Consider the following 13,710-nt stretch of genomic DNA (forward strand, 5'->3'; position numbering starts at 1 on the left):
AATAACAAATGTGGTACCTAATTGCAAAAGGGCCATGATGATGAATTGACGTATATAATAATAAGTTGATATCATTGATATACTAACCTACAGAAAAAAGACACTACAACATTACTAAGGTGAGGAGATACAAATAAGGAAAAGGGGGAAAATCCCCCATTGAATATGCATTGAACATAACAGCATCAGTGTACCATATTATAAAAGTGGCATCCCAGCCTAGGGATGGTAGGAGGAGATGTAGTCCGTCGGAGGTGCCAGAAGGATGGCCACTGGTGATGATGAGGAAGGTGATGGTGATGAGGAAGATGATGGCTAACATATCAGGTTGTGCAAGGGATGGTGTGAGTATATGGATGTGCAGATATACATTCTGTAGTATCTCTGCATACCTTACTGAGCTGGGATGTTTGTAACTGTGCTAAATGTTTTAATAAACTATATAGTGTGAATGTTACAACTGTGCACATTGGGGTTCCCAATTATATAATAATTTAAATAATACTGGGCCTGATCTTGGGACAAGAACCTGTCAACCCTCAAAGTGATAACTGGGGATTCTTAAGTAATCTACATAATTAATACACAATCTAAAGATCAGGCAACACCATGAGCGCCTGGAGGGAGTGCCTGGGCCATGTACAGGTGACTTTGGATACAGGCCATATGTTGAAGATGGACCTGGAGGGAGCCCTCCTTGGGGGGTTGTTCCGGCCTGGAAGGGGCTGGAGGGAGATGGAGGTAAAGCGGAAATGGGGCCTGGAGACTCCCGGGGGCTCCGGAATGACCCTGTGGCTCTCCTATCTCCCTCCAAATATGTCTAGCTCGTACTGGTTTCACTATGTCCTGCTGGTTGCACTGGGAGTGGCTGGGGTTTCGGCTGCAGTCCCTGGGAGCTCAGAACAGCCCAGCTCAGATGATCCCCCTCCAGCACCTAGTGAAACGCCTAACAGGCTGGGAGTGGTCAGAGCAGAGTGTGCCAGGCTGGACGGACAGACAGACAGACAGATGAGGTATATTTCCTGCACCAGGTGGTGTGTGTTTCATACCGTAACACCCTCTCTGAGTTCCACCACGACCAGCTACAGGGACATAAAACGCCCAGAGCTCCAAAGCTGCCTTGTCTCCACTGGGGTCTGACACTGAGAGCACTGTCTGGGCCCAGCCAGCTCATCACACACACTCTTTTTACCTAGCGTGGACCCAGTGTTTATGGATGGCGCTGCCGAGGGCTCCCTTCCCCCCATTCGCCGCTGTGTCCCATCACGACCTACAATAAACTGACCACCAGGCCCTAGGGTTTAAATGCAGCACACCCAGCAGTAAAGCCAGACACGGCACACAGGGGCATTGGGGTCACACTTTACTGCTCCATGCCACAGCCAGAGGCTAGAAACTTATTTTTTATTTTACACCAAAGCTGAGATTCTCCCACAATCCCAGGACTCCAGGAGCTGGGGCTTTAAGGGAAACAGAAAATACCATGAGAATTGGCAATGCTGCAGCTGGCAGGCTGTTCTCCTTCTGCACTCCAGCGCCCTTTCTACAATTTCGAACATCATCTGAACTTCCCCACGTCCTTGTTCCATGAGAAGCTTCTGCAGCATCGTCCATCGTCTCTGCTCCCAGTGAGACCAGCCAGTCCTGCCAGAGCCCAGGAGAGGGCTCCGGTGGTTGGTGGGCAGGTTCTGCTCTTGGGGTGCTGCTCAGTGTGAGACTATCACAACCCAGTCTGACATGCAGAGGGCCCGATCCTGTCACCACTCGCATGGCCTGAGGCTGGCAGGAGCAGCGTGTGTGTGTGTCTGCAATGGGAGTGAGTCAGTGCTGCTGTGAGACCCTTCCCCCCTGCATCCCCTGACCGGTGTGTATTGAATTTCCTACATTTAACAGTCGCATTAACGCAGTTCCCTCCAATCAGCACATTCCGATGTAACTGGGGGTCGGGTCAAAACGTTATCACGAATCGCCATGGTTTTCCTTTAAGTTCTGGGGGCGGAAACATCTGACGTGTCGCCTTTCCCCACGTTTCCTGTGGGGCGAGGTTCTTTCCCAGGTGTCGGCGTTTAGGTCTGATTCCCCTGTCGTATTTCCTGGCCCTGGTATCCCTGGAACAAGAGTCAGCTCCAGAGACCCTTCAGGAGTCAAGTTCTGAGCTTTTTTCTCTGCGTGATTCTCTTTGCCCTAGGGGAGGGTTTGGCAGATAGGATTTCAGACCTGGGACTTTGGGCATTTCTTTTCCCCCTTCTCATTGGTGGGTGTTTTCACTTGTGGATGCTCCTGCTCTGTTTTATCCCCCATTCTCTTCTTGGGGAGCAGGTTGGTGGGCAGGAGTTTTGGGAAATTTTTTTTTGCAGATGACCATGGGCTGTTTCCTTTCACTTGATCTTCTGCAGGGGCTCGGGCTGTTGCAGGTGGCCCTGTGTTGTTTCCTGCCCCTTGATTTCCCTGACTAACAAACGCACTAACCCCTGATTCCTGGCGGAAATCCCAGTCACTGCGGGGGCAGATGATGAGGGGTTTTCCCTGGTCCCTCCCCGCAGTGTGACCAGGGCTGAGGAATGGGAACAATCTCTCAGAACCTTCCACAGGAATCTCCAGGATAAGGGCCATTGCACGGACATTATAAAATGAGAGACTCTTCTCATCTAGATCCAAATACACCCCAATCACTGTCGGCTTCACACCCCAGTTCTGGATCACAGTGTCAGCCTCCCTGGGGTGATACTGCCCCCCAGATCTCCCCAGAGCCCAGCATCCCCCCTCAGGGAGTCTCTCCAGCCTCTCCTGTCTCATTCTGTCCCTCACAGACTCACTCAACACCCCCAGCTCCCAGTCCGGGCTGTCCCCCACCTCTATCTCCCAGTACCACCTGCAAACTCCACCACCATGATCCTTTCTGGCCACAAACCCCTCCCTCCCCATGGAGATCAGGGCCCCAGAGGGGGCAGCTGGCCCTGGGGCTGAGGGGTTGTGCTGGACTGTTCTGCCATCCTCAGACACAGTGAGTTCAGAGTGTTTGTGATCTAGATCCAGGGTGACACAGACTGGGGAGAAAAACCAGAAAAAAACCATTAGCCACGGGTCAGTCAGGGACTCCATGATCCCACAGGAGAGATTCCAGCCAACAAAGCTGGAGTGAAGGACAGAGAATTAAGGGTTGGGGTGACTAGTGGGACTGGCACCATTAGCCTGTATCCGTTTGTGGGCTCTGGGGAGCTCCAGTGCTATGGCTGGGCCTGGCCCCTGAGCTCGGCAGAGGTGGGGGGAGCTGGAGTGGGGATTGGACTCATTGCTCCTCTCACTGTCCCCAATACAGGATCTGTCTCTGAGAGGCATTAGGGCTCTAAGTGGCCACGGAGAGTGCCCAGGGGGTGAAGACTGCAGGCTGCAGAGGGAGGGCTGAGTGGGGCTGCAGGGGCAATGACGGGGTAGGGATGGATCATTGCTGAAGGAACAATGTGAGATTTCTGGGGATATCAGGAGTAACTGAGGGGGGATGGTGAGGGAGCTGCCCAGGAGTGTGAGGCTTCCAGCTGAGGGCAGTGTGTTGAGGGCCATTCATGGCATCAAGCCCCATGGCTCTGCAGCCAGTTCATGCCCTGCCCCCCCTGGGGACCCCATGCCTCTGACAGCTCAGCTACGTAATGCCGATAACAGTAACCCCAGCGCAGCATCTGCTCAGTCCCTTGCAGCCCCACTCACCCATGTAGCTCCGAGCCCTCCTGAACTCTGCAAGGGAAGAGGAACAAACATGGTCAGGGGCCCAGCAAATGTGGGGAACTCGCTCCCACAGGAGATGCTGTTCTGGGAGGGGGGTAATTGGCAAATAGAAAGGAACCGAGTGATGTGAAATGTGACATGGAAATACGTCCTCTTACCTAGCTCTGTGACCGCCCTGCCTGAAATGGAAAGAGACAGAGTTATTCCCTGTCATTTAGGCAAAGGGCTCAGTTCTGGGTGCTGCTCTGTGACCGTGTGATCGTTTTACATGTGGTTCATGGGCCCTCCCTGCCAAAGGAAAAATTTCCCTGCTGTGTGAAGCAAGAGACAGGCCCTTTTACCCCACAGACCAGAGATCTCTGCTAATAGTAACAACTGGCTCTCAGGGATGCCTTTATATTGTCTGTTAGTATTGGGACTGGAGCAAATGTTGCTCTCAGTGAGACTGTTGTAAATCCACAATAACTCTATGTGCTTCACTGGAGCAAATCTGGATTTACACCGGTGTCACTCAGAGCACATCTCAGGCCTGTACTGAATCTGTAGCTTGGTTCTGGTGATCACCAGCAGACTGGGGGATTTTAAAGGGAGACTGACAGGATCTGACAGCCTAAAAATCAGACTGGGATTTGCAAAGCATCTAACCTTGGTGGAAGACACATGTCTGGATCTATACAGCTCTGACATTCTCAACCCTTCCATCTAAGGAGAACTACTAATAACCCTTTAGAGCATCAAACGTACACACTCCAGGTGTAATCAGGGAATAGGCGGACTTGGAGAGGATTAGAGCTCAGATCTGGGATCTGGCCTTGGCAATAAAGCATGGAAATGGGAGCCTGACTCTGGTCTCTGCTCATCTCCACATTCTGGCACATGACCCAGAAGAGCTGCATTCCAGCAGTCATCTGTAGAAAGCGGCTGGCCCCTCCTGCTGCATCAGAACAATGTGATCAGCATTGGATTATCAAAGGCAAGGTGACACCTGTCTGTCTAACCAGACATGAGAGTGGGTAACCCTGTGTCTGCTGCAGAGAGCTCACAGTGCTGCCGTGGGACTGGGGTGATGAACGTGACTCAGATTTTGGCCCAAACTGTTCACTCAGCCCTGCCCTGTGGTGTTGATGCTTCTGTATCTGCTCAGCTGGGAGCCTCTGCCCAGGGGCTCTAGTGGGGAGGTGGATGAACTTACCAAGCTTCTCAGGCAGCTCCTGGAACTCTGAGGAGAGATGAAAAGGAGACCATCATGGGTTCAATGTGGGTCGTTCCAAACCCAGTAACATGGGGTTGTTCCAAACTTCGGGTACATCTACACTGCAGCTAGGATCAAGCTTCCCAGTTTGGGCAGAGTCCTGGGAGAGTCCAGGACTTGGATACTGGGGGGCTGTGGCTGGGGACTGATGGGCACCAGCAGAGCTGTGTGCATGTGGGAGCTCAGAATTTGGATAGTAGGGATTTTGCAGGTCAGAATTGATATCCACAGAACTGCATGGAGGAAGTTTGCCCAGCCCCTCACTAACTGTAACTGTCCCATATGGATGCAGGTGTGCACTACACAGTATCTAATTCACACTAAGGTAGTCCTCTTCAAATAGCACTATGTTAATGCAAACTAGGAACCTTTAAGTTTACATCCACAGCATCCAGACGGGGTTGTTACAGAGCATCACTTTGGTGTCCGTTGCTACTCACAGCCCTGTAATCTGAACTGTTGGGCAGTGTAGACAAGCCTGAGTCTCACCATCCCATACGCATTAAATTCACTCTCTGTTGTTCAGGATGATACTGAAATCTGAGTTACAACCTCTGCACTGTTTGGCTATTTCCAGGGCAGGGGGAGATGATCATGACGGTGACTAAGGTCAATATAGAGCGTGTGGTGATTTTCTTATCTCATTATACCATGAAATCACAGACACACATTCAGGGCTGGCTCCAGGGTTTTGGCCGCCCCAAGCAGCCAAACAAACAAACAAAAAAAAGCTGCGATCGTGATCTACGGCGGCAATTCGGAGGGAGGTCTTTCACTCTGAGCAGGAGTAAGGGACCATCCGCCGAATTGCCGCCGAACAGCTGGACGTGCCACCCCTCTCCGGAGTGGCCGCCCCAAGCACCTGCTTGGTAAGCTGGTGTCTGGAGCCAGCCCTGCACACATTTACTATGGGTGTGACACTGAGGGTACGTCTATACTTACCTCTGAGTTCGGCGGTAAGCAATCGATCTTCTGGGATCAATTTATCGCATCTTGTCTAGATCGATCCCGGAAGTGCTCGCCATCGACACCGGTACTCCTGCTCCGCGAGAGGAGTATGCGGAGTCGACGGGGGAGCCTGCCTGCTGCGTGTGGACCCGCAGTAAGTACCGTGTAGTTCGAACTAAGATACTTTGACTTCAGCTACGTTATTCACGTAGCTGAAGTTGCATATCTTAGTTCGAACTGGGGGGTTAGTGTGGACCAGCCCTGAGTCAGAAGGGGTTAAGCACTAGCAGGCTAACTAACCAAGATTCAACCTTTAGAGCAGGGGTCTCAAACATGTGGCCCGTGGGGTTATTTCCTGCGGCCCACCAGCTTCCCCATGCCTCCCCATCCCTCACAAGTTATTTCCTGTGTCTGCCAAGCTCCCCTCCCCCCCGTTCCTCCTCCCCCTAGCGCGCTGTGTCCCTGCTCCTCTGCCTACCTCCAGGCATTTTCTGACACCGAACAGCTGTTTGGCGGTGCTTAGCGCTTTCCAGGAGGGAGCGGGGAGGAGCAGGGAGCCACACGCTCAGGGGATGAGATGGAGAAGAGGCAGGACATGGGCGGGGATTTGGGGAAGGGGTTGGAATGGGGCAGGGAGGTGGCGGAGTTGGGGTGGGAACTTTGGGGAAGGGGTTGGAATGGGGGTGGGGAAGAGGTGGGAAGAGGCAGGGAAGGGGCAGGGCCAAATGGAAGGGGTGGCGTGGGGGTGGGGCTGAGGGGCACGGGGGTGTCAGTGATGGCCTTCGGGCCAATGTACTAGTCCTCATGTGGCCCTTGTGGTGATTTGAGTTTGTGATCCCTGCTTTAGAGACATGTTAGAAGATAATGTTTGGGGTTTTTTCTGTTTATATATATATATATTTAGAAGCTGACAATGTAACCAAAAGGTTCCTATCACTGTATTCTGTTAATTCAGAGATCAAAAGATGTTAACATTTAGATGAACCGTGACTGTAGTAATATGATTGTCTTTATTTCTTTGTGACGTATGTAGTAAACTACCTGTAAATGGCAGGAGATGGGCAGTTGCCTTATGTTAATCCATGTAGCTAATTACCAGTGGTGCTTAGGAAATAGGAGGTCTTACTTCAAAGCCACAATGATCACCTATTATCCACCCAAGGAATACCTGCTGTCAAGAGACTATCAATAGCTTGCCAGAGATCTATAAAAGAACTCTAAGGCCCTGATGCTGTTATCACAGATCTGCTTAAGCTTCGTTGGGGGAAGTTTGAGTTGCAAGACTGAGATCTCCAGCTCCAGTTTGGATCACTCTGATATTGGACATGGTCTGCCTATTTTGGATTATAATCTGATGAACTGATTCTGAAAAGAACTCTTTGCAACTCTAAAGCTCACCATCTCTACCATAAAACTGACCTAAGAACTCTATTCATGTCTGTATGTATAATGATCTTTTAACCTATACTCTCTCTTTTCTTTTCTTTTTCTTAATAAACTTTAGTTTATTTAATAAGAATTGGCTGTAAGCATGTGTGGTGAGGTGGCTGCCCCACACCTGGAGAGGGTGGGCTGCGGCAGGCCTGGGCGCCTGCGTAGACGCGCAACTAATCAGAGAAGGGCTTACTGGGAGCCAATCAGAGGACAGATTGGGGCCAGCCAATCAGGGCCCAGCTCAGCCATATGAAAGGCTGCTCAGAGGGAGAGCAGTTAGTCTGTCCCAGGCCTTCAGAGGGGAAGGTCTGTCTCCAGAGCTGGGAGGCCAGCACCACGGACAGTGCAGTGCAGGCCAGCTTTAGAGAGTGGGAGAAGGCCCTACTCCGTAGCGTGCCAGGTGGCAGGTCTGGAAGGAGAAGGCCTAACACAGAGAAGGGCGGTTGGGGAAGCGGTCCAGAGGAGTAGTCAGAGGAGGAAGGAGAAGGAGGACAGCAAGACTGTCGCCAGAGGGCCTCTGGACCGGGACTCAGAGTAGTGGGCGGGCCTGAGTCCCCCCCTTCCCCTCTTATTGTTCTATTGGGCCATACACTCAGCCATAGGCCGCAGGGAGCAGCCGGACGGAACCACGCCAGACCCTCGACTGTAGGGATCAGACTTAAAGGTGTGGGGCTGTTGATCACCCCCTCCCCCGGAAGGGGGTGCGAGTAGGCAGAAGGACACTGTCGGAGGACAGTGCTCCAGAAAGAGGACCCTGTGTGTCGGGAGCACAGCGGGTCCACACGCCAACCCCTGGCAGGACGACAGACGGGACATCACCAGAAGGAGGCGCTCTACTGGATCGGACCGATTCCTCGCGGCGACCAGTAGGAGACGCTGTGGCGGTGAGTCCCAACCCTGTCACAGCATGTATTTGGGTAAGATCTGAAATATTCATTAACTTGGCAGGCGATGTGTCCAATCCCTCAGGATTGGTAGAATTTTTTATATGATGAACAAGATTTTCAGTCATCCTCATCATATTTGACTTGGCTGCTTAGGTAGGAGCCCAGGGCTGGGTTGCTTTAAGGGAGCTGTGGTTTTGGCTTCTGGGTAACCATTAAGGTTTTGTAGAAGCTGTTTTGTTGCTGGATTGGTGAATCTAAGTATTAGAAATAACCACCAGTTTAGGGGATCATCTGCCCCATTCTTTGGAGTTTGCTCTGATTGAGCAGTCTCAGTGTGGCCCCCCTCCCCCGGATCCCTGTCACAATGGTCTTGCCACTATCTAAAATGGGGAAGAGAAAAGCATTAGACACAGAGACACAGAGTGACTGGAGTTAGTCAGAGCGATCAGTGATATGCACCAACACGCAGGAGACCTGGGGGAGTCTCTCACTCCTTAGTCCTTTTCTACACACACACACTTGCACCAGTTTAACTAATTATGTTTCAAAACACGCCTTGAGTTAAACTGGGGCAGGGCTGTATGTAGAGCAGACCTTGGGCTGGTGCAGCAGGGCCAGTAGAACAATGGGGCAGGGTTAGTTACTCCACAGTGACCCCTCTGGCTAGTTACAGCACAGCACTGATTGCTAGGGGAGTCCTGTCCAGCCCTCCCCAGCTGGAGGAATGGTGGCCACAAGGGGGCATGGCAGAGGGCAAAGGAGATGAAAGAGGGAGATCCTCAGGGCTCTTCCAGGCTGTGATTGTCATGAGAACCCCAGTCACTGCGCTGGCATGTTGTACCCATTCTCTGCACCCTTCATCTGTATTTCCCTGCATGTGTGCACAGTGCCCAGCAGAACGGGTCAGCACCACTCAGCACCATCACAATGCAAATCTATACTGTTCTTAAATATTGAAAAGTTCACAGTGGAATAAATTAGATGTGTGGACTTCAAAGAAAATGGTGCTGCTGCATCTATTAGCACAACTCAAGAAAGTGAATGTCATAGATTCATAGAGTTTCAGGCCAGACAGGACCGTTAGATCATCTATTTTGACCATCTGTACAGCACAGGCCAAAGAATTTCACCCAGTTCTCCCTGCACTGAGCCCAATAACTTGGGTTTGGCTACAATGGCTTCCAGAAAGATGCCCAGTCTGGATCTAAAGCCATCAAGAGATGGAGAATTCACCACTGCCCTGGGGAGCTTGCTCCAGCAGTTAATCGCATTCGACCGTTACAGCGATAGAATCATCTCACAGAGCATCATTGACCTTGCAGTGTCCTTTCCTTTAAGGACAAAGATCCACTGAGCAACTGCTCAGGGTGAGTGGGACAGAATGTGACCCAGAGTTGTCACTGCAAATCCATCTCCATGCCCCACATGCAGGGAATCTCACAAGGACTGACCCTTGGGTTTCTGCTGTAAAGTACATATTTGCCAACCTATTATCATCAAAGTGTGTGCACTGAGACCACAGACAATACCAAGAAGTCACAGAGCTCACACATCTCAATAGACAGAGCAAGAGATAGAGCAGGAAACCTACCAGGAATCATTAACATCTCCTCTTTAGAGCGTTTCTTCGGAAAGGCCTTTCGCTTCACTGTGAGACAATCAGACATTGCAGTGAGACAGGGAAGGAAGGGAAAACACTGAGCAATACACTAATACAGGTAGGGCTGGGGACCCCAGTTTGTTAGGCTGGTTTGTTTTCTAAAACCAACACAAGGTAAATATCTGAACAATAAGACGCTCCCAGACCCCAACCCAGTGCCCTCTAGGGCTGGGCTCTAAACATGCAAATAACACATTCCCATTACCTGTGTATCCAAGATATGCACAAGCTCCAGCAGCAATGAGAACCAGGGTGAACAATACCCAGAATGCAGCCAGCCAGGGACAAACACAGGAGAAGATGTCACCTGGCAAACAGAGAGTGCAGTGTGTGAGGAACACAGTCCCATCCCAGAGCTGGAGAACAACGTTGGCCACTTGGCTTGACAGCTGAATCCTGGTTTAGAGATCCCCAGAAATTCCCAGGACTGAAGGGAACGCCTCCCAGGCTCAAATCACAGCCACAAATGGGAGTCATTGAAACCAGAGAAGCCAGCGCAGCATCAGTTACAAGAACCAGGACTCTGCTCTGTCCTAATTCCTCCTACTGCTACAAACCAACAGCCAGTGGCTCTGTGCCCAGCCTGCCCAGCCCTGCCTGCACCAGCTGGCTGCTCGGATAGTCACGGTCACACAGCTCCCAGTTCTCAGTCACCATGTCCAGATAATTTCAGCAGAGAACTTTTGTTTTCCTAGTTGGCCCCAGTGTGTTATGAGTTCATGGATTCATAGATGTTAAGGCCAGAATGGACCATTATGACCATCTAGTCTGACCTCCTGTATAACCCAGGCCAGAGAACTTCCCCCAGTGATCCCTGCATCCAAGTTCAGAACTTCTGGTCCAGACACAGAGGATCTTATAGAATGAGACGCCTAGTTTGGGTTTAAAGATTCCAAGTGATGGAGAATCAATTACATCTATAGGTCAGTTCTTCCAATGGTTAATTCCCCTCACTGTTAAAAATGTGTACCTTATTTCTAGTCTGAATTTGTCTAGCTTCAACTTCCAGCCATCAGATCTTGTTCTGCCTTTGTCAGCTAGATTAGAGACCTCTTCCCTGTGTAGGTACTGATAGACCATGATCAAGTCACCTTTTAACTTTTCCCTTGGATAAGCTCTATAACTTGAGCTCCTATGATTCTGACTGTGAGGCAGGTTTCTAGACTTCTGATTGTTCTTGTAGTTATTTTCTGAGCAATTTCCAATTTGTCAACATCCCATTTGAAAGTGTGGACACAAGAACTAGACACAGTATCCAGTACTGGTCCGGCTAACACCACACACAGAGGTAACGTCACCTACTTTCTCCTGGTAGATATTCTCATTTATACATACAAGGGTTGTGTTCATCATCTTAGCTCCAGCATCGGTCTGGGAGCTCACGTTCAAGTCCTTTTCAGAGTTGCTGCTTTCTAGGATACAGTCTCCCATCCTGTAAGTGTGACCTATATTCTTTGTTCATAGATGGGTGACCTGGCATTTGGCCATGTTGAAATACTTTTGACAAAATGGGAATTTTTGCTTGGGCCATTGCACTGGTCCTGTGGATCCACAACAGCATGTTGTTAATGTGAACCGACCTTACCAAGCAATCCAGGTCAGTCTGTAGTACTGACCCGTCCCCATCATTATGTATCACTCCACCAATTTTTGGGTCATCTGCAAATTTTACCAGCAATGATTTTATATTTCCTTCCAACTTTTTGATAAAGCTATTGAATAGCATTGCCCCAGAACAGATCCCTGTGGGACCTCACTAGAAACATCCCCATTGGAGGATGATTCGCCATTACAATTATTTTGAGATCTATCAGTTAGCCACTTTTTTATCCATTTAATGTGGGCTACATTTATTTTGTACAGGGCTAATTTTTGTCAGAGTTTCATGCAGAACTAAGCCATACCCCTTACAGAGTCTGAGACCTAGTCTACACTACAAAGTTAGATTGGCTTAATTACATCATTGAGGGCTGTGGAAAATTTCTCTCCCTGTGCAATGTATTTAAGCCAAACTAAGCTCCTGTGTAGACACAACTAGGTCAATGAAAGAGTTATTCTGTCAGCCAAGCTACTGCCTCTCAGAGAGGTGGATTTATTACAGCCACAGAAGGATCCCTTCTACTACTGTTATAAGTGTTTACACTACCACATTACTACTGTAGTATTTCTAGTGCAGACACACCCTGAGTCTATGTCAGCACAGTTACCTTTATCAACCAAATGTGCCAGCCATCTCCTCCAAGAACAATATCGAGTTCATTTCACAAGACTCAGCCCAGATCTTGACAGGTAGTTTGTAAAGATCACAGAAACCTCCATCACTAATTGCCCCACAAATCAGGTTAGAAGGACATTTCCTGTCTTAGTACCAAAAACAGTCCATAGCTGAGTGCAATTCTCAAGTGACTGAGGCCCCACACTCCTGTGGTGACCCATGTAAGCCTTGCTGGAGCCCTAGGTATAACTAAAAGTGTGAGCTAAAGGCTGTGAACCAGAGTAGACTGGGCCTTGGAAAAATAACACATTAGAGAGTGCAGTGCAGAACAGGGAAGAATATTGGCAGCATGTGACCTCCAGAAGAAGAAAGAGGAGAACCTGTGTACCCCCAGTGCAGATAGAGGTGTAAAACAATTTTCAGGCTCTGTGCACAGGTAATACTGCGGAGAAGGATTTAGAAGAGTCCTCTGAGGGAAGGGATCAGAAGGAGACCCCATCGGCCAGAAGGCATGGGATGCATTGTCCTAGGGGTGGTTCCATGACCACCACTCCCAAGAGGAGGAGACGGGTGGTTGTGATGGTGGTTGGGGACTACCTCCGAAGGGGGATGGAGTCATCCATCTGCCGACCAGACAAGGAGACTCGACAAGTCTTGGAAACTTGGAAATGGCAGAGATGCTTAATGACTTCTTTGTTTCGGTCTTCACCGAGAAGTCTGAAGGAATGCCTAACATAGTGAATGCTAATGGGAAGGGGGTAGGTTTAGCGGATAAAATAAAAAAAGAACAAGTTAAAAATCACTTAGAAAAGTTAGATGCCTGCAAGTCACCTGGGCCTGATGAAATGCATCCTAGAATACTCAAGGAGCTAATAGAGGAGGTATCTGAGCCTCTAGCTATTATCTTTGGAAAGTCATGGGAGACGGGAGAGATTCCAGAAGACTGGAAAAGGGCAAATATAGTGCCCATCTATAAAAAGGGAAATAAAAACAACCCAGGTAACTACAGACCAGTTAGTTTAACTTCTGTGCCAGGGAAGATAATGGAGCAAGTAATTAAGGAAATCATCTGCAAACACTTGGAAGGTGGTAAGGTGATAGGGAACAGCCAGCATGGATTTGTGAAGAGCAAATCATGTCAAACCAATCTGATAGCTTTCTTTGATAGGATATCGAGCCTTGTGGATAAGGGTGAAGCGGTGGATGTGGTATACCTAGACTTTAGTAAGGCATTTGATACGGTCTCGCATGATATTCTTATCGATAAACTAGGCAAATACAAATTAGATGGGGCTACTATAAGGTGGGTGCATAACTGGCTGGATAACCGTACTCAGAGAGTTGTTATTAATGATTCCCAATCCTGCTGGAAAGGCGTAACGAGTGGGGTTCCGCAGGGGTCTGTTTTGGGACCGGCTCTGTTCAATATCTTCATCAACGACTTAGATATTGGCATAGAAAGTACGCTTATTAAGTTTGCGGATGATACCAAACTGGGAGGGATTGCAACTACTTTGGAGGACAGGGTCATAATTCAAAATGATCTGGACAAATTGGAGAAATGGGCTGAGGTAAATAGGATGAAGTTTAA

At 49.4% G+C, this 13,710-nt stretch overlaps 1 protein-coding gene across 3 annotated transcripts in view; it reads right to left on the minus strand.

Moving 5' to 3' along the window:
* Nucleotides 1-1,342: 1,342 nt before the first annotated feature.
* Nucleotides 1,343-13,710, minus strand: part of LOC101944804 (butyrophilin subfamily 3 member A1-like) — a 32,607-nt gene continuing 20,239 nt past the window's right edge. For all 3 annotated transcript variants that reach the window (XM_065571437.1, XM_065571439.1, XM_065571438.1), the window contains 6 exons: nucleotides 10,110-10,211; nucleotides 9,836-9,892; nucleotides 4,916-4,942; nucleotides 3,882-3,902; nucleotides 3,706-3,732; nucleotides 1,343-3,047 (listed from right to left, as the gene is read on the minus strand). In XM_065571437.1, the coding sequence (XP_065427509.1) occupies nucleotides 2,212-3,047; nucleotides 3,706-3,732; nucleotides 3,882-3,902; nucleotides 4,916-4,942; nucleotides 9,836-9,892; nucleotides 10,110-10,211 (1,070 nt within the window). In that variant the 3' untranslated portion in view covers nucleotides 1,343-2,211. The remainder of the gene's footprint in view (nucleotides 3,048-3,705; nucleotides 3,733-3,881; nucleotides 3,903-4,915; nucleotides 4,943-9,835; nucleotides 9,893-10,109; nucleotides 10,212-13,710) is intronic.

This window comes from Chrysemys picta, chromosome 17, assembly GCF_011386835.1.
Source record: "Chrysemys picta bellii isolate R12L10 chromosome 17, ASM1138683v2, whole genome shotgun sequence".
Classification (NCBI taxonomy): domain Eukaryota; kingdom Metazoa; phylum Chordata; order Testudines; family Emydidae; genus Chrysemys; species Chrysemys picta.